Consider the following 25,845-nt stretch of genomic DNA (forward strand, 5'->3'; position numbering starts at 1 on the left):
GATGGCCTTTTCCTGGCCGCCAAAAGTATCCTCCAGAGATATCCATTCTTTTTGTCTGTGGAAGGGCATGTGAGACGCAAATACATAGTTCTAAAGTGAGATTTTTTTTTTCTTCAATCAGTCAGAAATAACTATATTTTCATGGACTATAAGTTGCACATTTTTTCATAGTTTTGGCCGGGGTGCGATTTATACTTATATTAATACTTATATACTTATACTTATACTCCGGAGCGACTTATATGGGATATTATTTGTTATTTTCACACTTGCAACCACATTTCATACTCCAGTGCAACTTATATTTGTTTTTTTGTTCTCTATTATGCATTTTTTGGCTGGTGCAACTTCTACTCCGGTGGGACTTATAGTCCGGAAAATACGGTATTTTTATTCTTGCTCCAGTTCAACAGACTGTTCATCGACACTTTTGTAAACAGGAAGCCCAACGTCCAACGAAAGTTAACCGAGGGTCATGTCTGGAAACTTTATATTTTCATCTGTTCAGAAAAGAGAGAGGCACAAACCATGGCGACGGCGAGGCCCACAGTCAGATCTCCGCCTAAACGCCGTAAGTATACTGCGAAAAAAGCCCACGCAAACTACTTCACAGGATCATAATCGAAGCTAGAGCGCACGTACGACGGCGCTCGCTGTGTAAATCAGCACCGCTCGTCTGTTCTTCCTGCGTCTGACGTCCTCATCTGTTCAAAAGGGGATTTTGTTATGACGGGTGAAGAATGGGAACATGTTTATTGGATGTTTATTGGAATAGGGCAGCAACTTTCTGTTTATTTAAGTTGCAATTATTTCTGTTATACATAAAAATAGTTAAATAATCAAATAATAACGCCACTATCTTTGGTATAAAAAGACCATTTAGAGGTGTTTCAGAGTCTGTTTAGTCCGATTAACGATTAAAACGACCCAAAAATACGACCACGATTATTTTTTTAATCGTTGACGAGTCAAGATTAGTCGATTAATTGTTGAACTGGAGGAAACGTTGTGACCCGTCTCATGTTTGGGACAGAATTCGGATGGAAAAACCCACACTTTTCACAGCCGTTGGGGACATTGTGGCCGGGTAAAAATTGTATATGTCACTTTGTGTTTTGAGTACGTTCGACTGTTCGGAAAAATTGGGCCGAGATTAACGATCGTCTTCAACAGGAACATTCAGGACTTAAACCTGGAGCTGGAATCAAGAGATGGATTTGTTTGAAATATGTACATTTACTTACACATAATGACATAATATACTGTAGATACAGGATACAAGCCACACCTGCTTTGATGAAAGGTGCACTGTTCTACGGCATTAAATATAAATCTTGTATTAAATCACTGCTAAAAAAGGACTTTGCATCCTGACTCTCCACAGATCTGACTTGTAACCTGGCCTGGCGTTGTCATCGACTTGTTATTAGGTATTAAAGCTGAGAGTTTAATGTAAAGTTGCTTCAAAATAGTATTAATCGAGCACAAAACGACTCAAGCAAGTGTAAAAAAAGTGCTTTAGGGAAACATCTGATTTGTGATTTGAAGTTAAAAAAGTAAAATAATGTGAAGGAGAAACACAAACGTCCAAATCGTGTAATATTGTCGAGAGAGAGACTTTTTTTGGTCAATTAGGTCATTTTTTTAATGCTTAAAAACCAACAAACAAAAGTGTCTAAAAAGAAGGCGCGATTAAGTTGAATTATTTCTGTTACACAATAAAATACTCCTCAGAGTTCATGACAAAGTGAAGTAAATATAAGCTAGTCTAACCACATCTGTTTTTTGATATGCAAACAATATTTTAAAAAATCTAATTAAGCCTCTGCTACCGTAGTCTCTTCATCAAATAGTTTCTTAGCCTCAGTATTAAAACAATATTCATGCTCGATTCCTCCACACGTCTGAGCCAAACACTGGACATTTATTGTTTTTAACGCCTTTGCCTCGATCAAACGCTCCACATTCCTGCAGAATAACGCCGCGTTCCCACTGTATCTCTCAGACGCAGTAGTTATTCCTCTAAATGCTAATCGGGAGGCCGCTTTGTGCCCGAGGGCCCGGGGCGGCTGACAGGACGCGTCCCGGGGAGGAGCCATCGATCCATATTCAATATCCCGACCGCTACGCGCTAAAGCCGGTGACATGAATAAATGAAGGCGGCGCTGACGGGGCCCCACGCCTCGTGCAGCTCGGGGGACTCCAGACGGCGGCTTAAAAAAACGGGCTTAACTGGATTTAGTTTGTGTAAATAACCTGAGAGGGGGAAAAAGCATAAACACGAGTGAGGATTGTAGGTGGTCAGGACGGTCCAATTATGAAACAAGCGTGATCTTGGATGCGCGACTCGCCGATAACGACGTAAACAGCATTTTTAGGAGCTCGAAATGGTTTATTTTGGCGTCTAAAAGCATCGATCCGGTCTGCGTCATTAAAGGTATAAAGGTTTTTCACCAAATCGAAAAAGACAATGGGGAATAAAGTTTAAAGTCTAAGAAGTACAACTCGGTACAACTACAGTAACCACCATAAAACACCAAAGAAGAAGAAACGGCTTGGATTATAGAGAGTTATTACCGTATTGTCCGGAGTATAAGTGGCACCAGCCAGAATAATAGAAAATGCATAATAGACAAGAATAAAACATATATAAGTCGCACTGGAGTATGAAATGCGGTTGCAAAAACTTGCCAAAACTTTGAAAAATGACTTATAGTCCGGAAAATACGGTATACACAAGGAACAAAACAAAGTAACGACCATTATAACCCTCTGACTGAAATGTTTATTGAGGTTTATAAATCAGACCTTTCAAGATGAAAAATGTCTAAATTATATCAGTGCATTGCTAATCAGAACAAATACTACTTTACTAAATATATTAAAAACAAAGAGAAAGTAATCTTGTTATGACGGATGAAGAGTGGGATCATGTGTACATCTCAATGAAGGACCAAAAATCACATGTTTAGAGGGAATTTTGTTGGAAAAATGTGTCAAACACTGTGTCAAAGTGTTCATTATACACAGGGCCTCAAAACTCCTGCCGCGGACACAGTGGATGGACACTTTTGGAACGTACTTTTGGCGGCAGGAAAAAAGAAAAGGCCAACACAAAGAAATGTCAAGGACTCGATCAAAGACTGGACATTTTATATATTATTATAACCGTTGTTCTATTATTATAACAGACAAAAGGAAAATATGCATTCAGACTTACGGTAATTTGTAAATGGACAAATTAAACTGACTGTGGACTCAATGGGACTTTTATTTTAATTAATTTGTTCCACGATTGTGTTTCTTATGTTGGTGGATGTCTATTTGTAACTTCATTGTTTATTCCGTAATTTTTCTATGTCTGTTCTGTGTTTTATGTTTTATTGTTTAAAAATAGATAAAAAAATAAAATAAATAAAATCATAACCATAATAATTAAATAAATGAATAAAAATACATAGATGAATAAAATAAATAAAAGCACCGATTCTCATGCCAAAAAGCTAATTTTCTCAAATTTGAAACATTGTTTTTGCATCGGAATATTATGTACAAAAAATGCATTGAGAGATAGGAAATAGCCCCAACAAAATCTGATTGTAGAATCATGAAATGTTGTGCAGAGATAGATGGTGACAAGAGAAGTGAAACATATTATTACGGCAACGCCAACCGCCCAACCAAATGTCGGTCATATTGGATCAAAATTTGCTAAGCATGACTCTGCAGTTTTTCCAAACTTCGTACTTTTACCACCTCCTCCTAGGACGTTGGCCAGAAAAAGCTGAAATTTGGTGAAAATGGTATTGAGGAGTGGTACATCAAAAAATATCCAAATTACTTTGATACCTGTCACGGTCTCTGTGCGGCGAAGCTGCAAACTGTAGCTCGAATTTCATAAATTTTCCAAATTTAAAATGTAATGCTGTTTGCGCAGATAAAGTCCGAATTGCGTCAAATTTGAATCAGTTGTTAAACCCTTTGCCCTAAACCTACTTTAAGTGAAGCAAATTATTTTGGTGCGATAGCGCCCCCTATAGAGTGAAATAAAATTTAACATGGAGGGTAAAATATTTACTTTTTTGTAAATTTACGTAATTTGGAACAAAATTCCATTTTGGCATCCCAATCAAAAAAGTCAATGAGACCTTTGTCATATTTGTTACGGCATAGCCGTAGCGATGACAAGAACCTCCCATGTTATTCCAATGGGGAAATCGCCAGATCTCTGAAATTTTAACATGCTGACACTTTATACTTTTACGAACTCCTCCAAGGGCGTTAGCCCGATTAACCTAAAATTTGGTGGGATTCATCTTCAAGGGTGGACCATCAAATCTTTATTCTAAGAGCCACGGACTTTGTGCAGCGGAGCCGCAAACCTAGTAGGTGTAATAAAAGGAAAATTGGGGCGCGTTCGACACATCGACTGATCTGCACTGCGCAAGTGGCCATTTACAGTGTAAAAAGGTCAGACCCGAGACCAGAGGCCAGAGACCAGAGACTAGGATCAAGGACCAGAGACCAGGACCAGGGACCATGGACCAGGGACCAGGGACCAGGGACCAGGGACCAGGGACCAGGGACCAGGGACCAGGGACCAGGGACCAGAGACCAGGGACCAGGATCAAGGACCAGGACCGTGGACCAGAGACCAGAGACCAGTGTCAAGGACCAGGGACCAGAGACCAGGACCAGGACCAGGACCAGGACCAGGGACCAGGGACCAGGGACCAGGGACCAGAGACCAAAGACCAAAGACCAAAGACCAGGATCAAGGACCAGGACCAGGATCAAGGACCAGCGACCAGGACCTGGACCAGGACCAGGGACCAGGACCAGGACCAGAGACCAGGGACCAGGAGCAAGGACCAGGGACCAGGGACCAGGGACCAAAGACCAAAGACCAAAGACCAAAGACCAGAGACCAGAGACCAGGATCAAGGACCAGAGACCAGGACCAGGATCAAGGACCAGGACCAGGATCAAGGACCAAGGACCAGCGACCAGGACCTGGACCAGGACCAGGGACCAGGGACCAGAGACCAGGGACCAGGACCAAGGACCAGGGACCATGGACCATGGACCAGGACCAGAGACCAGGACCAGAGACCCGGGACCAGGGACCAGGGACCAGGACCAAGGACCAGGGACCAGGGACCAGGGACCAGGGACCAGGACCAGGACCAGAGACCAGAGACCAGGGACCAGGGACCAGGGACCAGGGACCAGGGACCAGGGACCAGGACCAGAGACCAGGACCCGGGACCCGGGACCCGGGACCAGGGACCAGGGACCAAGTCCAAGGACCAAGGACCAAGGATCAGGGACCAGGGACCAGGGACCAGGGACCAGGGACCAGGATCAAGGACCAGGGACAGGGACCAGGTCCAAGGACCAGGGACCAGGGACCAGGGACCAGGGACCAGGGACCAGGACCAGAGACCAGGGACCAGGACCAAGGACCAGGGACCAGGGACCAGGGACCAGGGACCAGGGACCAGGGACCAGGACCAGAGACCAGGGACCAGGTCCAAGGACCAAGGACCAAGGACCAGGGACCAGGGACCAGGACCAGGGACCAGGGACCAGGGACCTGCAGCGGAGCCCGGGCGGAGCTGGCGCGGGAGGGCGGGGGCAGAGGATCCGGAGGCAGGCGCAGCAGAGGAGAGCGAAGCGGTGCTGCTGGACACAACAAGTGAACGAACTGTTGCACCGCGGACATAATAATGACCTGACACGGACGAAAGCACCGACAAAATACCAGTGAAAAGGCGGAATCGTTGCTTTTTCCTTACCGTAAGTCTAAGAGTGAAATAAGTTTTTAACCTCGGCATTAATGAGACTTTGAAAGAGCAACACGCGCAGCCCGGTGCATCGTGGAGAAGAGAGAGGATTGTAGGATTTAACCCGCTTTTGGACACACTTTCCCCGCGGCGTTTCCTCCAGAAGCTGCGGATAAAACCGAGAAGCGTCAACCAAGAGTAAGCAACTGTTGTTTTTTATTTCATTATTTATATCCAGGCCTTATTAGCACATTTTAAATTGTACAATATAGAAACTTGTATCTGTTTTTTGTCCTTAATATAGTTCCTTAATATAGCCAACAATAACAAAGATATATACTTTTACAACTTTATTTGACTGAAGGATTGTATCCTATACTCCTATTACTTTAAACAAAAGTGTAATTGTAGGCAAAGGATTTCAGAGGTTTTCTTGTGAGACATTTTAACCGATTAGTAATGTAAATTATGGCTTTCCATATTAACGTTTTAGGCCTAAATTTCAATGATAAAAAATGATATGACATGGTGAAGATATAAAATTCATTAATACATTTTGTACGTTTTTAATCTTATCCTATTATATTTTGCTCTTGTATTTGTTCCTTTTTAGGTTGTTTCATACAAACTCGTCAGGATTTCTTCTCCAACAAAAGAGACCCTTTCGCAGCAGCTGACGACTGTCCAGTCTGAGAGTCTATCCTCCACAACGAAACAAGCATCAGGAACTTGCAGGCCGCAGAGAGGAGCAGAGAGGAGCAAGCGGGACCAGAGAGGAGCAGGCGGGAGCAGACAGAAGCTGACAGGAGCTGACAGGAGCAGGAGCGCCTTCCCCCCGCTGTGGACACTCTGTTTGTCTGTATGTGTGGCTGAGATGGACTCCTGTGGGAGCGCTGTAGACCCCACCTGACAGCCTCAGCAGCTCACAGCTCCTCTCTGCAGCCTCCTTTCGCACACCTCCTCTCACACACCTCCTCTCTGCAGCCTCCTCTCTAAGGCCTCCTCTCTGCAGCCTCCTCTCGGCAGCCTCCTCTCACACACACCTCCTATCTCAGCCTCCTCTCTGCAGCCTCCTCTCTGCAGCCTCCTTTCTGCAGCCTCCTCTCTGCAGCCTCCTCTCTGCAGCCTCCTTTCTGCAGCCACCTCTCTGCTGCCTCCTCTCTACAGCCTCCTCTCTGCAGCCTCCTCTCTGCAGCCTCCTCTCTGCAGCCTCCTTTCTGCAGCCACCTCTCTGCTGCCTCCTCTCTGCAGCCTCCTCTCTGCAGCCTCCTCTCCACTGGGATTAAAAGAGTGGATATTGTGGCATTGATGAAAATAAACAGAAAATGGCTTAATTGTGAGTTCTCTTCCGCTCCCCTGTGGGCAGTGCCACTCCTAAAGTAAACCCCGTAAATCATTTTCACGTTGTTAAGTCAGTCCGCTCAGACTTCAGCCTGGCCGGCTCAAGCGTCCCAGCGAAAGGCGAGGAGGACTTCCTCACGCTGGCCGCTTCTCGGATTAGCAGAAAGAAGCGTGTGATTGGGGCTGGTGTGGGCGTGGCCATGGTGCTGGTTCTGCTGGTGGCCATTCCTCTGCTGGTCCACACCACAAAGGGGGCGGGCAGCGGCGCGGGGCAAACGCACTATGAGATGTTAGGCAGCTGTAAGATGGTGTGCGATACCTTCACTCCACCACCAGGGGAGCTCACGGCCGTCTCGCCTTTGCCCCCAGACTATGCAAACCGCAGAGCCAAACAGGGATTCAGAGGCAGCCCTGGACTACCAGGACCTCCAGGACCTAAAGGACCCCCTGGAGAGCCTGGTAAACCAGGCCCGCCTGGACCTCCCGGGCCCGGAACAGGAGGATACGGCCAGTCCGTGTACAGCCCCAAAATCGCCTTCTATGCCGGGCTGAGGAAGCAGCACGAGGGCAGCGAGATCCTGAAGTTCGATGATGTTGTGACCAATGTGGGGAACTACTACGAACCCAGCACGGGGAAGTTCACCTGCCCCCTGCCCGGCATCTACTACTTCACCTACCACGTCCTGATGAGAGGCGGCGACGGCACCAGCATGTGGGCCGACCTCAAGAAGAACGGACAGGTGAGTCACGAGCGTGTGGGCCGACCTCAAGAAGAACGGACAGGTGAGTCACGAGCGTGTGGGCCCGACCTCAAGAAGAACGGACAGGTGAGTCACGAGCGTGTGGGCCCGACCTCAAGAAGAACGGACAGGTGAGTCACGAGCGTGTGGGCCGACCTCAAGGAGAACGGACAGGTGGATCACGAGCATGAGAACGGACAGGTGAGTCACAAGCTTGTGGGACGACCTCAAGGAGAACGGACAGGTGAGTCACGAGCGTGTGGGCCGACCTCAAGGAGAACGGACAGGTGAGTCACGAGCGTGTGGGCCGACCTCAAGGAGAACGGACAGGTGAGTCACGAGGGTGTGCCACAGACTGACCTTTTATAGGCTGAGGCCCCTCCCACAAGCCAATTAACTACAAAAATACAGGTTTCTACAATAAACCAGATATTCTAATGGGCAATAATTATATGAAACGAATAAACCGTAAGATCAACCACTGACTGGAGCCTCTGCACCTGTAGAACACGCAAAACAAATAATTAAATTTGGCTGGTTTATAGTTTGATTGTTGTGACGCAGCCGCCATTTTGAATCCTCAGAAATTCCGCTCTAAATCCCGCCCTCTAGCGCTGTGATTGGTCGACAAGTGCCAGAGGGGCCAATTATGGAGCGACATCAGACTTATGGATTATTTGTGGGCCATTTGTGGTCGGCGTGAGATGATTGTGAAATGTCAGCGCTTAAATAGTACAGTAATATGGATGACGCTCGTGGTTAAAGTCACATTGTAGTACTAAAACTCACAGTTGTTGTAACACGTTTGTCTGCGTCTGTGCCTGAGAATAAATATGGCTCATTAATTGCGCTCGACGGGGACTGAGAGTGACAGGGATCTTCTACATGTGTCTCGCTGGAGCTGAGCCAAAATGAAACAGATGCTCTAGAGTCCTCCGGGACACCCACATTAGACGCAGAAATAAATAAATATGAAATGAGTGAAAACAAAATGAAACGCTCCCATCTGGAGAACGCACCCCTGACACGCTCAAAGATCTAAAGCTGTGAAACGATGGAAACAGTTACGGTCGCTTCAATGCACTGCCCGTTTAGAAAGAAATACATGTATTAATAAATGAAATAATAATAAAAAAATATATATATATATAATTAATAAAACATAAAAAATAATAATACGAATATTATATGTATATGAATAAATACATCTACATTAATAATAATGTAAAATTATTATTTTACATTATTATTAATTTTCTTTATTATTAAAATAAAGATAATATAATACAATTCAATACAACACAAAGAATCAGCATTTTAAACAGGCCGAGACTGAGATTTAGGACTAAAGTCAATCTCTAACCCTAGACTAAACCTGGACTAAACCTGGTCCAAACCTGCACTAAACCTGGTCCAAACCTGGTCCAAACCTGGTTCAAACCTGGTCTAAACCTGGTCTAAACCTGGTCCAAACCTGGTCCAAACCTGGTCCAAACCTGCACTAAACCTGGTCCAAACCTGGTCCAAACCTAGTTCAAACCTGGTCTAAACCTGGTCTAAACCTGGTCTAAACCTGGTCTAAACCTGGTCTAAAAGTAAATATATTCCTTTATTTTTAGATTTATTCTTAGATTTTTAAATTAGAGGATTACTAGGGTCAAAATCAGGACAAATCTTTAGGAAACCAGGACTATGAAACAGATTAAATTTAAGAACTGTCACAGATCTGCTTCCATCTGCCAAAGCTGACAAACAATTTTCCAGTTGTGCACATTTTATTCTTTTAAACCAACAAATGGGACTGAACTCTGAACTAAACCTGGACCAGAACCAGTCCAAACCAGGTCTACATCAGGACTGTAGGGGCTGTGGGTCTAGACGTTTCCCCTTGTGTGTGTGAATGTGCACGGCGGTGCCCGGGGGGCGTGGCACTGTAGACGTGGTGTTTATGGTATGGAGCACGCTCACCTGTGCTGTGGGCGTGGCTTGGATCACAGTGGTGGGGTGAGGTATGGGTTGATTTAAGTGAGCAATAATGCAGTTGTTCCCGCGTGACGTGTTCAGCGTTTACTGCACCGTGTCTTTGCCTGCTGCTGTGTTTTTGGATTTAGTTTTGATTCCTAGGCCACAAAAAGGACTAAACTTTGCTCGAATCAAGGTGTAAACACGCTCTCTTAGTACAATTAATAATCATTTATGTGCAGCGTGAACGCCTCCAGCATGACTCAGCACTTGTAGTTATCACAAGTGCCTGCAGATGGTGCTAGACCTGTATCTCCGGCATGTTGCAATTAAGTAGTTTGTAAGAGCTAACGACTCTGCTAATGCGCTACTTTCTCCACAGTGTTTGTTTTGATCCGATACTGTGTGATACTATTACAAGTATTGTGATATGAAGCCAATTTACCAATATACCAGCGAGTTTTGTCTTCAGACGCATTGAAACTCTGTGTTATTAACCGTTTTTACTGATTGGAACTGATTTTAAGAATGGAACCCATGTGCAGATGAATTCAAATACAAACCAAATATTTCAAAAGATGTTCAAAATGACTCCTGCTACGACAAAAAAAAGTCACCAGTTGAGAACAGCAGCGCGAATCACTCAAAACACTCCTGGCATCGTGCTGTGCTCGAGAGTCCATGACGCAGGCATGAGCCATACTTGTATCTGCTCAAATTAATGGAAGTCTATGGGAAGTGGGTGCGGGACCCCGACGGGATGGCGAGTGACGAGCGCGTAAGTGACAAGTGGGGCATCTAAAGTTATCCAAATTCTTGGGATAACTTTTACGGTCTATGTATTCAGGTATTTTATTTGAATATGGACATAGCATTTGACGAAGTAGATGCAATGTTTTCAGTGTTATAGTAAAATATGCTAATTATTGCCAATTTTTACCTAACACATGCAAGTCTTTGGACGGTGGGAGGAAGCCGGAGTACCCGGAGAGAACCCACAGTAAAAAGTTGGACAACGCATTTTGAAATTTAGCAAATCTAAAAATTGCGCCCATTTAAGCGAGTCTGATTAGGACCAAATTTGAATATGTTTTTAAACTTTCAAGTTTGGACCAGTTTATTATGAACATATTGAAAGGGGCGCGATAGGGCTCCCTGCAGAGTGACTTTTAAATGAACAGGGACAGAAAAAAATGGTTTTACGAAAATGTAAAAAATTTTACCCAATATTCTATTTTGGCGTCCCGATCAAAAAAGCCAATCAGATCAATGCCCTAATTTTTACGGCATAGTCATAGCGATGACAGAAACATCCAATGTTATCCTAATGGGAAAATCGCAAAATCGCTCAAATTTCAACTTTTTGACACTTTAACAAACTCCTCCTCGGGCGTTAGCCCAACCTACTTTAAATTTGGTGACAATAATTTTGAGGACTTGGCCATCAAAAGTTATGCAAATTATTCGGATATGTTCTTCGGTGTATGTGCGGTAAAGCCGCAAACCTTTCCCAGAATTTTAACTATTCTTTAGAGTGGTCTAGAAAAAATATAGTTTTTCCAAACTACTTTAAATTTTGGACAAAATTCTAATTTGGACTCCCGATCAAAAAAGTCTGGGGTCCGAAGTAATATTTTGTACGGCGTTTTTTTTTCTTCTAAAATGACCACATTTTTACGCTTCACACTTTTACGGACTCCTCCTTGGGAGTTAGCTCAACCATCTTCAAATTTAGTGACAATCATCTTAAGGACCAGGGCATCAAAAGTTATCCAAGTTTTGATTTTAAGTGCTACAGTTGCTAAGTGGAGGAGCCGCAAATTTGACCGTCACTAATGGGAAAATTGCAAAATCCCTGAAATGTTCAAATTTTTACACTTCACACTTTAACAAACTCATCCGTGGGCGTTAACCCACTCAAGCTCAAATTTGGGGAATATCATCTTAAGGAGTGGTGCATCAAAAGTTTTTATTCCTTGTGTCATGGTCTTTGTGTTTTTGACTGACACTTGTGTTGATTTGCACTGGATTGGCCATGTCCAATATGTCGCCGTCTGTTTAGTTCTTAGATAATACACACAATGAGGGCGCGTCAGCGCCATCTTTATCAAGTCGAAAGTGCAGAGTACGAAGCCGGATGCCGCTTGCGGCTTTAATTGTTATTTGTATTTTGATCATCGTTAACTGGACTAATAGAATAAAGACTTTTCATCGAAATTACACTCTGTTCGTTAATACTGTCTCATCTAGAAGTCTTCAGTCAGCACATTATTTGGTTGATAATGTATTTAAAAAGTATCATTAGAATAGAACTATAAATATAATTGTTTCACTAATTGACTCTACTTAAGTAATTGTTAGTTGCAGCTACATTTCCCCCGAACCTTTAATGTTTTGCGCCGTGTTGTAGAATCTGAGAAGCACAAATCGATCCGTGAGGGACCATAACGAGAGAGAAGGGCCGTGTTTGGTTCGTTAGGAGCCGAGCCGGGACGAGTTTGATGCTGGAGCTTTATAGAACTGACAGCAGTGTGATCCTGCAGCCGGCCGCCACGCTGGGATCTCACTGACACGCTTCACCGGCTCTTACCATCAAGAGTGTGTGTGTGTGTGTGTGTGTGTGTGTGTGTGTGTGTGATTCAACGCCGGCTGAACATCTGCACATGTGTGTTTAAGCTCTAATTAGGTTCCGTGTTAACGAGAATGTAATGGATATATGTAAATATACGAGACAATTAGAGAGCACTCAGCTAAAGCGGATCTAAACGTGGTCTGGATCAGGACTGAGCCAAGACTAAACCAGGACTTAACCAGACTATGTAAGACTAACCCAGACTATAAGACTTAACTAGACTATATAAGACTAAACCAGGACTTAACCAGACTATATAAGACTAACCCAGACTATATAAGACTTAACTAGACTATATAAGACTTAACTAGACTATATAAGACTAACCCAGACTATATAAGACTTAACTAGACTATATAAGACTAAACCAGGACTTAACTAGACTATATAAGACTAAACCAGACTATATAGTGAGAGCATGAGCGCTGGGGAATTGATTAAATGTAACTCGTCGACTAAAGAGGCGGGGCCAGGCCGGCTCCTGGGATCTTCTAAGTCGAGTACGAGCTCCCTCTTCAGGGAGGCGGAGCTCTAAGGTGTAGTATGTAGTGAGGGGTTTGGAGGCGTAGCTGTCAGTCTATCTTATTTTTGTATTTGTCATTATATAATTATGTCAGTTATATATTTATGTTACTCTTGAGTAAAAGTGTTGGTTCCTCTTCAAACTGTGACTGAATCTAAGTGACAAATACTAAATTATTCGAACATCTGTGTTTCTTGCAGCGCTCCTTCAGACATGTTATTGTTTTTAAAATTTTTGCGGATTTTAAAGGTGCTATCTAATTTTTATTGTTGATGTTGATCTGTAGATTTAGTGTCAGTTACGGTAGATTTTTTGCATGTCCATCCATCCATCCATCTTCTGCCGCTTTATCCGGGGCCGGGTCGCGGGGGCAGCAGTCTGAGCAGGGACTGCTCAGACTGCTGCCCCCGATCACTGCAGCCGCTGCACCGATCCGCCTGTCGATCTCACGCTCCATCCTTCCCTCACTTGTGAACAAGATACTTGAACTCCTCCACTTGGGGCAAGGACACCCCACCCACCTGGAGAGGGCAAGCCACCTTTTTCCGGTCGAGAACCATGGCCTCGGATTTGGAGGTGCTGATTCTCATCCCAGCCGCTTCACACTCGGCTGCAAACCGTCCCAGTGCATGTTGCAAGTCCGGGTTTGATGGAGCCATCAGGACAACATCGTCTGCAAACAGCAGAGATGAGATCCTGTGGTCCCCAAACCGGACACCCTCCGACCCCTGACTGCGCCTAGAAATTCTGTCCATAAAAATTATGAACAGAACCGGTGACAAAGTCCAACATGCACTGGGAACAGGTCTGACTTACTGCCGGCAATGCGAACACAGCTCCTGCTCCGATCATACAGTGACTGGACAGCCCTGAGCAAAGGGCCCCGGACCCCGTACTCCCAGAGCACCCCCCAAAGGACACCCCGAGGGACACGGTCGAAAGCCTTCTCCAGATCCACAAAGCACATGTGGACTGGTTGGGCAAACTCCCATGAGCCCTCGAGCACCCGATGGAAGGTATAGAGCTGGTCCAGTGTTCCACGACCGGGACGAAAACCACTCTGCTCCTCCTGAATCCGAGGTTCGACTATCGGTCGGATTCTCCTCTCCAACATTGGAATAGACCTTACTCGGGAGGCTGAGGAGTGTGATGCCTCTGTAGTTGGAACACACCCTCCGGTCCCCCTTCTTGAACAGAAGGACCACCACCCCGGTCTGCCAGTCCAGAGGTCCGGCCCCCGACCGCCACGCGATGTTGCAGAGACGTGTCAACCAAGACAGTCCTACAACATCCAGATACTTTAGGTACTCAGGGCGGATCTCATCCACCCCCGGAGCCCTGCCACCGAGGAGTTTGCAAACAACCTCAGTGACTTCAGCTTGGGTGATGGATGAGCCAGCCTCCGAGTCCCCGGTCTCTACTTCCTCTTCGGAAGACGTGACTGAGGGATTAAGGAGATCCTCAAAGTATTCCTTCCACCGTCCGACGACATCCCCAGTCGAGGTCAGCAGGCCTCCACCCGCACCGTAAACGGTGTTGGTGAGACACTGCATCCCAGAAAGCTGAGGGGCTATAAGCAAGCCCACACCAGCCCGCCGCCTCCCCCCACGGGCAACACCAGAGAAGTGGAGCGTCCAGCCCCTCTCGAGGAGATGGGTTCCAGAGCCCAAACTGTGCGTGGAGGTGAGGCCGACTATATCTAGTCGGTATCGCTCAACCTCCCGCACAAGCTCAGGCTCTTTCCCCCCCAGCGAGGTGACATTCCATGTCCCCAGAGTTAGTCTCTGTGTCTGGAGATCTGGTCGCCGAGGCCCCTGCCGTCGACTGCCGCCCAGATCTCTCTGCACCGGCCCCTTATGGATCCTCCTGCGGGTGGTGGGCCCACGGAAGGGCGGCCCCACGTTGCTCTTTCGGGCTGTGCCCGGCCGGGCCCCGTGGGGTAAGACCCGGCCACCAGGCGCTCGCCATGGAGCACCCATCCCAGGCCTGGCTCCAGGATGGGGCCCCGGTGACGCCGATCCGGGCGACGTAAACTGCCTTGTTTGTGTTGTCATCATAGAGGGCTTCTGAACCGATCTTTGTCTGACCCGTCACCTAGGACCTGTTTGCCTTGGGAGACCCTACCAGGGGCATGAAGCCCCCGACAACATAGCTCCCGGGATCATTCGGGCACTCAAACCCCTCCACCACGTTAAGGTGTCGGTTTGCATGTAATGGACTAAAATAAGTTTTTTCCCAGTACAGATTGTAAACGTATCTGATCATGTGAAAATGAGACAATGGCACTTTCTCTGTATCTATTTACAGAGCGTTTTATTCTCAGAGAAGCAGGAAGTGCACAGTTAGCGTGCTAATGTTTGTTAACATGCTAATGTTTGTTGGCTTTACCTGTGACGGCAAAACTCCCTCCGAGACTTGTGAAAAGAGCTAAAAAAAAGTTCACACGCTTTAGCTCCAAAGTATTAATCAGAAGCTACGTCCTGACAGTTACTACTGCAATTATCCTTATTTGAGTAATAGTAGTTTCACCAAATACTTTATACACGTCCTTGACCACTACTTTATACTTCTACTTGAGTGATATTATTTTGAAGTAACGTTACTCTTACTTGAGTACAAATGCGGTCTACTCCCTCCTCCGCTAGTACTTACCTTTGACAACAGTAGTTCATGCGGCTGCAGAAAGTACTCGGAGCGAGCGAGTGAGTGACAGCTGGATTTAACCAATCACAGTCAACCGTGAAATGCATTTACCTCTTATGGATAAGAGGTAAATGCTCCCCCGCCCTGAGGGTTTGGCCCACGGCTCCTCCCAGGCCCAGACCCAGGCCCAGGCTCAAACCCAGACCCAGGCCCAGGCCCAGGCCCAGGCCTAGACCCAAACCCAGGCCCAGACCCAGACCCTGGCTCAAACCCAGACCCAGACCCAGACCCAGGCCCAGACCTAGGCCCAGACCCAGACCCAGACCCAGACCCAGGGGAAACGGCCATTTCTTTTTATGGTCAACTCTGTGTCACAAACACAAACGTTCAAATAATTTCACGTCGTCAACATAAAGCTTTTGTCACTTTTAGATTTAAGATTTAAAAACTAACATTTTTACTCAAGTGTAAAAGTATACAGTCTGAAATAGTAACTCGAGTAAATGTATTTGAGTACTCCCCACCTCTGAATTCTACCAGAATAGCATATTTAAGAATACACTTTCAGAGAAAGACACGTTTCTGTTGGATCGTGATCAGGACACGTCAGGAAAACCAAAACAGAGATTGTCCTTTTCCACGATGTCCTCCAGCTCTGGTTCTGGCGACGTCGATTGCTCATCGTCCTGCACGACAAAGCCAATAAAAGGGAATTCTTCGGGGACAAATATATAGACTACACAACGCAATATCCACAAACAAATCCATTTTACATCGAAATCGCTGCCGTCCGGAGCCGCATCAAGCGCCGCGAGTCCGTAAAGCGGCGATTCCTGTCCGTATTGATTGGCGGCTAAGTGGACCGGGGCCACTAAAATGCCAGGTTTAATTTGTGGTCCCCTGTTTTTGGTGCACATTGTCATTCCCATCGTCTCCGGCCCTTTAAATCTTTTATAAGCTTTAGATTAGATATTCCCCGCTCCACCTGCGCTGCCCTTTTTGCACATCTGCCCGTACCACGCCGGCGATTGACTTCCCACATTAATTATCTTTCCTCCCGTCGGATAAATTATTTAACCCAATTCGGAGCCGATCGGGCCGGGGCGATATTGGACGGAGGTGGGGGTGGGGGGGTTTGACCCTCGGGAGGGCGCAAGGAGTGCGAGAGTGCGCGTGAATTGGAGGAAAGTAAATGGCAAAGGGCGAAAGGACAAAGCGTCGGGCGCTCGGGGGAGGAGTTTGGGCTCCGCGGGTCACTTTGTCACTGTTTGCGAGGAAACATATTATACTTAAACTGTGTAATTTTTTATTTTTTTTTTACGTTGTGTTCATTAAAACTGCAGTATTGATCGAAAACGGCTTTGAAACATTAGAAACAATATTCAAGCTTACAATTAATGAACATTTAACTTCATGTGTGGAGATTTAACGATTCAATTCATCGAAAAACGAATAATACTCACACAAAAATGATTTAATTTAAAGCTCCCCCTACAGGTCGGACGACTCATTGCGCTAAAATGCAGTTAAGATAAATATGATTAAAATTTTACTAAAAGTTATAAAAAATGTATCCCGAAATAGCACCTTTTTAGGTCGATAATGTCACTTCCTGTTTGTAATTGATGACATCACACTAGGAAATTACCCAGCAAACACTGGGCCAAAAGTCATCTAATGTCACATTTTTTTGTTTGACAAATAAAAATATATAGAAGCGACTTTATTTTGTTGCATTAATGTTTAGAGTCAAAAAAGTTGTTTCTTTGTGTAAATTCTGCATAAACTTTGTCTGAAATGAGTGTCCCTGGTGTGACGTCACTTCATTTTCTATAGATTTTTTAAAGTTTTCTCCACAAATACCTGCTCGGTTGGAGTAAAACTATCAATTATATGTACAACAGGTATAAACACACCAAATAAAGTCTAAATTAGAAAATCGTAAAAACCTGTCATGAGCACTTTAAAGCTGTTTTTCGATCTTTTGATATTACATTTGTGATTAGGAATTTTTTGCCTCCTCTCTTTCTCTTTCTCTTTCTCTTTCTCTTTTTTTCTTTTTTCTACGTTATAGCGTAAAACACATACTTTAAAGACGTACAACTCCAGTAGGGGGCGGTAAAAGCATCTTTTCAGTTGGCTGCCAATTAAATTAATGTGTTAATTGTTAATTGTGTTACATTAAAAGTAACACAACAACAATAGCAAATTTACTGAAAATAAGAACAATATTTATACATTCATGGATCAAGTTTTATACTATGCTCCAGTTATGACTGTTTGACACATATTCCTCCGGATCCATCTGTGATTTTAATGGAAAGGTGCATTTGTAAAATAAATGAATCAAAGTTTTGCTGCAGAGCTGAACAAGCATCGAAATAGTCATTTATGTGTGTTTATTTTGAAAAGCACATGAGTTCCTTTTTCAAATAATTACGTTAACCGATTATTATTATTATTTTACATTTTTTTTGTATATTTATTAAAGATGGACTGAGATACTTCTGCTTTTGGGTTCATGTCCCAATGAGCTTCATTATTATCGTTTGTTTTGAAGTAAAAAAGATATTGCACTTGAAAATGTTTATGTTGATTCAGGTTTTTCCCGCTTTGAAAACGTTTCCTGGCAAAGTATGTGCAACACAACAAATTCAATTCTTATTGTTTCAAGTAAAAGTACAAGCAAAACGTACAGACGTAAAAGTTCTGAAGTACAGTTTACAGCAGTTCAATTCCAATATCAAATGTTTCTAATGATTTTTATGAGTATATATTAGGTTTGGATGATATAACAAAACATTTATATCACGATTTTCTTGGGGCCAAATGACGGAAGATCTATTGAAAACATTAGTCATATTGCAATTGTTGTTTTAGAAATATGCAAAATTAGATCAAGTGTATCATCTATAATTAAAACTGTAAAAATGTAGAGAAAAGAGAAAAGTATAAAGTAATATTTTTGTCATTAATTTTATGGTCCATTCATGTTTTGTGCAATATTTCAACTTCAACAAGATATTTACAGGCATTTTTTTAGCAAATTCAAGAGAAAATGTTGAGTAGAAAGTTCAGATATCTGCTCTCAAAGTAAAGTAAAAAAGTATTCATCATAAAAACTGCAGTACCAGTTCATTTTGTCGCTGGCCCTGGTCCTCGTTTGTGTGTTCACCAAAGCCTGTCGGGAGCCTCGCGTTGGGCCGATCGATGTCTCGTCACGGCGCGGTGTCACTTAGCGGCGCCCCCTAGAGGGACAAGAGCTTCTGACGGACGGCGGGTGCGCGCGGGGGGGGCAAGGCGGGCACGGGGGGATGAGGCGGCTGCGGAGGGGGCGAGGCGGGTGCGGGGGGGCAAGGCGGGCACGGGGGGATGAGGCGGCTGCGGGGGGCGAGACGTTTGTGTATTCGCGAAGGACGAGTCGAGGCCGACAAGAAGGAACCCTCTGTCCTGCCGACGAAGGCGCCGATACAGAGGCCAGACACATCACTCACGCAACGACAAATATAAATCACACAACACGCGACACAACACGCAACCAAAATGTCTGTTTGTCGTCCAGGAAAAGGTTTGGAGTGACTTTGATGAAGATTTGGGAGTGAATCTTCATTTTAAACTACGTATTTTCCGGACTATAAGTAGCACCTTTTTTCATAGTTTTGTCCCGGGTGCGACTTATGTGTGATATTATTTGTTATTTTCACACTGACAACCACAAGAGGGCGCTCTAGGCTCTAAGCGACGCAGAAGAATCTGCACTTCCTCTTCCTCTGGAGTTTGTGGAGTTGTTTAGAAGTGACACAGAGGAAGAAGAATTCAATGGATTTAGTGATTTGGGGTAAAACTGATGCTTTGGTAAACTTGTTAGCATGTTCTTTATGCTATAGTTATCTGAATAACTGTTCATATGTTACGTTAACATACCAGACACTTACCACAGTTCTGTCTGTGCGTCATGTAGCTGAAGGTGTTAGCGTTAGCATACGTACACCTATTCACCATGTTCTCTAATCTGTTATTATTTTAAATTGCATTTCAAGTTGAAATGTCTGTTCTTGGTCTTGGATTTTGTCGAATAAATTTCCCCCCAAAAATGCGACTATACTCCAGTGCGACTTATATATGTTTTTTTCTTCTCTTTTATGCATTTTTTGCCTGGTGCGACTTATAGTCCGGAAAATACGTTATAAATACAAGGGCCGGGTATTGCCTAGTACATCACAATACTAATCTCGATATGCGGAACTTGATACGATACGCGTCCTGATTCATGGATATCCTTTAAAACTGCTGTTAAACGTTTACTAAAATTATGTTCCGATTAAATAGTGTAACAAAACGCAGTAGAATTTCACAATCGCAATAATGTGTGAGCTACAAAGTCCAATTAATTTCCGGCGTGGCTCAATAAAGTTTGTAAAAGTGCGATCGTGTGGTAAATGAACAGTGAACAAACGGGGCACCAACCTACACACCCTACAGTTTTAGCTTTAATTTTCTGACTACTTTTTTTTCATATTTGACTGAACAAAACTCGTCTGTGTTCACACGGAGGCCACGAGAGTAAAATGACACTGAGAAGCGAGTTTCTTTTCGATGCGGGCGACCTATAACTCATCACACGATTGGTGTTGAGGTAGATGACCTTTCCAATGGATATATAATTCACCACCAATATGTACTCTGCCCTTTAACTGTGAGGGAGCGCATGAATATTTATGGCCCTGTGTCCAGGGTGGTCAGTGTGTAATTCTGAGGGCTCGTTTATACCAACAGTTACGGTACAGGTACAGGTCTGGTTCAGTGCTGAAGGTTTAAAGCGGTCATGAAACCCAAAACTTTGTTAGCATGTTTATTTACTTATTCTACCAGAAAGGCCCCGGAAATCTGTTTTTTGAGGGGGGCGTGGTCAAGAGGGTTTGTTTCATCTGATTTTTGAATTAATTTAAATTTTGTTTTGGTCGTTTGGAATGATTTGACCCTGAAAAAACATGTCTGAATTGTTTCTATTGGGAATTTCTGTCGCCGAACTTTTTCCATTGTGTTTTTCTTTGTTTCAAAAGTCCCAGAAAAATTAAAATAACCTTCGATATATTTAGTGCATAGATTTCCAGGTCCTTTAATTAAACCGTTTGAATTCAGAGCTAAAAATTCACTGTGGAAAAAAGGCATTCAATTAAATAAAATAAATAAATGAATAATAATAATACTAATAATAATAATAATAAAAAAATAAAACATGTTTAAAAATAAAACATTTTTACACTGAATTTGTGGGCTTGAAGGTCCTGAAGGTTTAAAAGGTTTATATTTTTGTTGAATTCACAAACCAAAGCTGAATGAAGAAATTCACCAGCATTTAAATAAAAAAGTCTGCTTCCATGCACCTCGGCTCACAGTTACAGGACACTTTTATCCGCTATTGTTCCCTCACCAAAAACATACCTGGAATAATCTTAATTCACGCTTGTTCCAATAAAAATGTTTAGAAAGTCCTTCGACCGTTAAAAACTCCATTCAGATTTTTTTGAGATGCCACAGTAAAAGCACTTAAGAGCATGTTTGAAGTCCAATAACAATATGAATAAAGCATCATATTTTTCTTTTAAATCCAGTGATAAAATGTGTGAAACATTTAAAACGTCCAGCTCAAATGTGAGGCTGGACCAGGCCTGAACCTGGACTAAACCTGCAGCTACTTCTTCCTTTTTATGGTTCAAAATCTGGGAACTGTAGCTTTAAAAAATAACTGATTTAAAATGTAATAAGTGATGTTGAAACTGTAGGTTATTGTTCGACACTTTTTTGTGTAAGATGGAAAGAATATTTACATTTTACGTTCACGACCTGGTGTCAGAAGTTATGTGATACTTAGAAAGAAGAAGGTACATTTTATCATTCCGGTAGAAAAATCGATTCTCTGGATTTGACCTATTTCCATATGCTACTGTCAGGAGCAGTGGAGGAGTCGAGGATGAAAATGATCTATATATTTTTCTATATCTCGATATCAATATTCAGATGACACATTCACAATGCATCATACTTCCAGGTGCAGAAATATAATTGTATACTCTTGTTTTTGTGAGATTACGCTCCACGTTTCTGTCTCTTCTTCAGGTCCTTTTCAGTTTTAATTATCAACGGTGTTTTGCATTTCTACTGCGGTATCATCCATTTTGACACATGTCCCGCCTCTCGTGACATCAGCAGTGCCCAGGGAGCCAGGATGTGTTCTTGTCATTCACCATCTCGTGTACGCAGACGAGTACAGTACAGCGCTTGTCCTCGTCATGGCTTTCAAAACGACGTTAAGTATAACATTTTTAAAAGTTCTGTAATGACCGTGAGAACCAAAAGTGACACGAAATCGGCCTTTTCCCGAGTCCGCTCTCTGAGGCCGGTGTTCTTTATGTCACAGATGAGGTGAAGTGACCTCACCGATGACAGCCGTGTAAACTGTCTCACATGCTGGTCAGAGGAGTCAATATGAGCTCCGTAAAGGTCAAAGATGCGTTATTTCGGTCACTCTGCTCTTCTCAGTTTGCAGAGGCGACTTGCACATGCCTGACTCTGAAGGAGACGCTGTAGTTCCCGTCAGATCATGTCCTGCTCCTCTGCGCCTTTGTCACTATAAATCCACGTGTAGAATAAATAGTAAATAATAAGTCGCCAAATGCAGCTGTGCAGACTTTGATTTGTTTGCAGTGTATATTTTTATTGTCCATTTGATGCATTTGTGTGCTTAATAGAGAGGAAATGAATGAAATGTATATATACGGAGCTAACCTGCTAGCCATCGCTATTGCTTGTTCCCGTCAGATCATGTCCTGCTGCTCTGCGCCTTTTTTGTCACTATAAATCCATGTGTAGAATAAATAATAAATTATATTAAAGTGGCCAATTGCAGACTGAAATGAATATATATCACTGGACGAAGCTAACCTGCTAACCTGCTAGCCGTTGCTATCGAATTGGTTCCATCCACGCCTAGTTCCCGTTCGTTTTATTCAAACCTCTGCACCTCTTTCCCTGCAATTACTTTTCTTTCTGGTTTAAAATGTTCGTATTAAACAGCCTTACGTGATCCTGGAGTTTTTATTTTGCTTTACTTTTTTCGCCAGTGACTATGTGAACAATAATAACGGACCAATCAGCTGCCTTCTGTCATAAACGTGCGTTGTACCTACTAAAACCTCGCCTCTGATTGGCTCCGTGGTTGCCCTCGGAATGCGCGCTCGGATTTCCAAATACAGTCTGTAACGCGTCACATGAGCGGGGCGTGGTCAGGCAACATGGGGGCGTGGTCAGGTAATGTTCGCTCAATGGGAAACGCAACTTTTTCACACTTTTAACACATTTCCTGGCAAATTATGTCTATTTCAAGCTCAACTAATTCAAGTCAAGTCACAACTGAGCCTTTATGGAGGTTGTTGAGCTCGCGTTACCTCAGAAAAGTAAACAAATGGTTCTGTAGTAGATCAAATACAGAGCGGTGGCATTTAGCCCACAGTTTGACCACTTTCTTTATCGTTTCTGTATTTGGCACAATCCGACTGCTAAACTCTGCGATGGAGCTGCTCATCTACAGCTCCATCACGCACTGGTCCGTCCCGTACAGAAAGGTCCGGACCCCCCGGGGAGTCGAAACCAAAGCTTCTCAGTCGCTATGTTGCGGCTGATAATGATCATTGAAATCGCACCAGAAATGTAGGACTTGTGAGTATAACACCCGCCCGAGGTGATGACAGTTTTTGGCTCAATTAAAATCCGGCGCGATGTAGCTATGGCGCCAGGTGATAATTACCCTGCTCCTGACAGCGTGCTAATACGGGCCCGACAAACTAGACAAATTTACATGTTTTTTTTTTTTTAAACCGATACCGCTGCATTTACTCGTATAATTAGTCCGACCGGATGTGTCAGTTACCGACCGCCCGCGACTTGAGTTGAGCGCATTCTGAGCCCGTGACGTGTGTGCGGAAAGAGGGGCGTGTCCAGGGCGAGTCCGTGTAAAAGTACTTTTATCTTTGGGCTGATGGGATGATTTTCAGTCGAACAATAATTTCAAGATGCTGAATACTAAATTTGGTGTTGATTCATATGTTTTTGTGTGTGTGATATATAACAGTAATAGGACTGCAACAATTAATCAACTAATTGTGACTATTCGACAATAAAGAATAATTGTCAATAACAATATTTTTGATCATTGTTATCTGGACTACCGTATTTTCCAGATTAGAAATTGCACCTTTTTACATAGTTTTCCTATCCTGGGTGCAATTTATACTCCAGAGCGACTTACATTTGATATTATTCGTTATTTTCACACTGACAACCACAAGAGGGCGCTCTAGGCTCTAAGCGACGCAGAAGAAGAATCTGCACTTCCTCTTCCTCTGGAGTTTGTGGAGTTGTTTAGAAGTGACACAGAGGAAGAAGAATTCAATGGATTTAGTGATTTGGGGTAAAACTGATGCTTTGGTAAACTTGTTAGCATGTTCTTTATGCTATAGTTATCTGAATAACTGTTAATATGTTACGTTAACATACCAGACACTTACCACAGTTCGTTGTCTGTGCGTCAGGAAAATACGGTATACAGACTCACATATCAACTCACATATTAAAAATACCTTGATAAACAAATATATTCATTTCTACTGATGCATTTTGCACGGCACGATTGGTTTTAGGGCGCGCGATAGGGACCGAACCGGGACTCAACTCAAGTCCAAACTCAAGACTAGACCTGGACTGAACACGGACAAGAGCAGGACCAAACCGAGTCAACAGGCTCGATTTAGAACCAAAAAACAACAAATCCCAAGTTCTATTATTCACAGTGAAGCATAAACTCTCAGAATCCAGAGTTTAATCACCTCTTAAAGGCAGTTAGAAAGATGCTAACTGAATTTTAATTGTGAAATTAAGTGTAATTCATCCTTGTCTGTCCGTCTCCTCTATGTAAAGCACTTTGATTATCTCGAAAAAGCCGTATATTTTCATCCACACGCCTCGTAACAATACGGTTTGCAGCTTGTTATTATCGTTCCACTTTCTCAATACAACGCATTACTTTTCATAAAACACCACCATTTCCCTTCCGCTCAGACGCCTACAAAGCGTCCCCCTCTCGCGCACCTCTGTCCCGGTGCCGCTCGGTGGTGCCCCCCCACCCCACCCGTCACATGACCACCGACAACGCCACGCAACGCCTCCGGGGGGATTGTTCTTTGCCTACATATCCCTGCTCTAATGGCCCCCGAGCCCGCTACAGTCAGCCGAACCCGCCCCGTCGGTCGTTAGCGCGCCTCGTCCTTTGTTGTGCCTCGGTTTTTCTCCAACACATTATATCATTATTTCGCCCTCATCAAGAAGCAGCGCCGGCCCTCGCTCTCCGCCCGCGTTTGATGGCTGCGGGCGCGGACGTGTAACAATGCCACCGCCGCACGACCGGTTTAGCATTTAACCATTATAATCTGAGGGCTATTAGCCGCGGAGACGCTACCTCGGGTCACGGTTGTGGGCTTTGCGTTTTACCCGGGCTTGTTAGAGAGCGTCTTAAAGGATCGACCTGTGCGGTAAATGCCAGCGCCGGTTAATGACGAGCAGGTGTTTTTTCTCGAGTTGTTTTTCTTTCACTCGCTTTGACACACTCGGCGGTCGAAAATGTGCATTCGTTTTTCGTCAACAACATTTTAACTTATTCGGTCTACCATCGGAGCGTTCAAAACCTCGGTTGTGCTTTTCCGTGTGCTCTGCGGCTCAGAAGTCTGACCAAAGTGACCATGGTGACCAAAGTGACCATGGTGACCAAAGTGACCACTGCTTTAGTGGTAGAATTGGGGGCTTGACGACCTTGAATTTTAAATAAGTGAAAATGACCCATCTGCGGACTGGATTTTGCAATATTTTATATATTTTTATCTACATCTCTATCACTCTCTCAATCTATATGTGTATATGCAGTATTGATGTATACAGTGTCAGGGCCATCGTACTTCATTATGTGTGAACTGAGACCACCGAAGCCCCCGTTAAACCAGAATCATTCAATCAAAAAGGACTGAAAACGACAGTAATACACAGATTTAACCAGGAGTCAGCTCGCCCAGAACACCCAGATCTGTACGAGTCGTTTGAGAGTCGTTCTGAGTGTAAATCGACAAAAGTATAGAACACATACTTTTGTCGATGCTGCGCCCGGTCAAT

General features: G+C 43.9%; 1 protein-coding gene across 1 annotated transcript in view; it reads left to right on the top strand.

The window, feature by feature from the left end:
* The first annotated feature begins 7,158 nt into the window (after positions 1-7,158).
* c1ql4b (complement component 1, q subcomponent-like 4b) overlaps positions 7,159-25,845 on the top strand; it is a 38,637-nt gene continuing 19,950 nt past the window's right edge. Inside the window, exon 1 of the mRNA XM_072452794.1 lies at positions 7,159-7,867. Coding sequence (XP_072308895.1) covers positions 7,328-7,867 — 540 coding nt within the window. The 5' untranslated portion in view covers positions 7,159-7,327. The remainder of the gene's footprint in view (positions 7,868-25,845) is intronic.

Source organism: Eucyclogobius newberryi, unplaced genomic scaffold (genome assembly GCF_026437365.1).
Source record: "Eucyclogobius newberryi isolate DKJ021-1_F unplaced genomic scaffold, fEucNew1.0.hap1 SCAF_19, whole genome shotgun sequence".
NCBI lineage: Eukaryota > Metazoa > Chordata > Actinopteri > Gobiiformes > Gobiidae > Eucyclogobius > Eucyclogobius newberryi.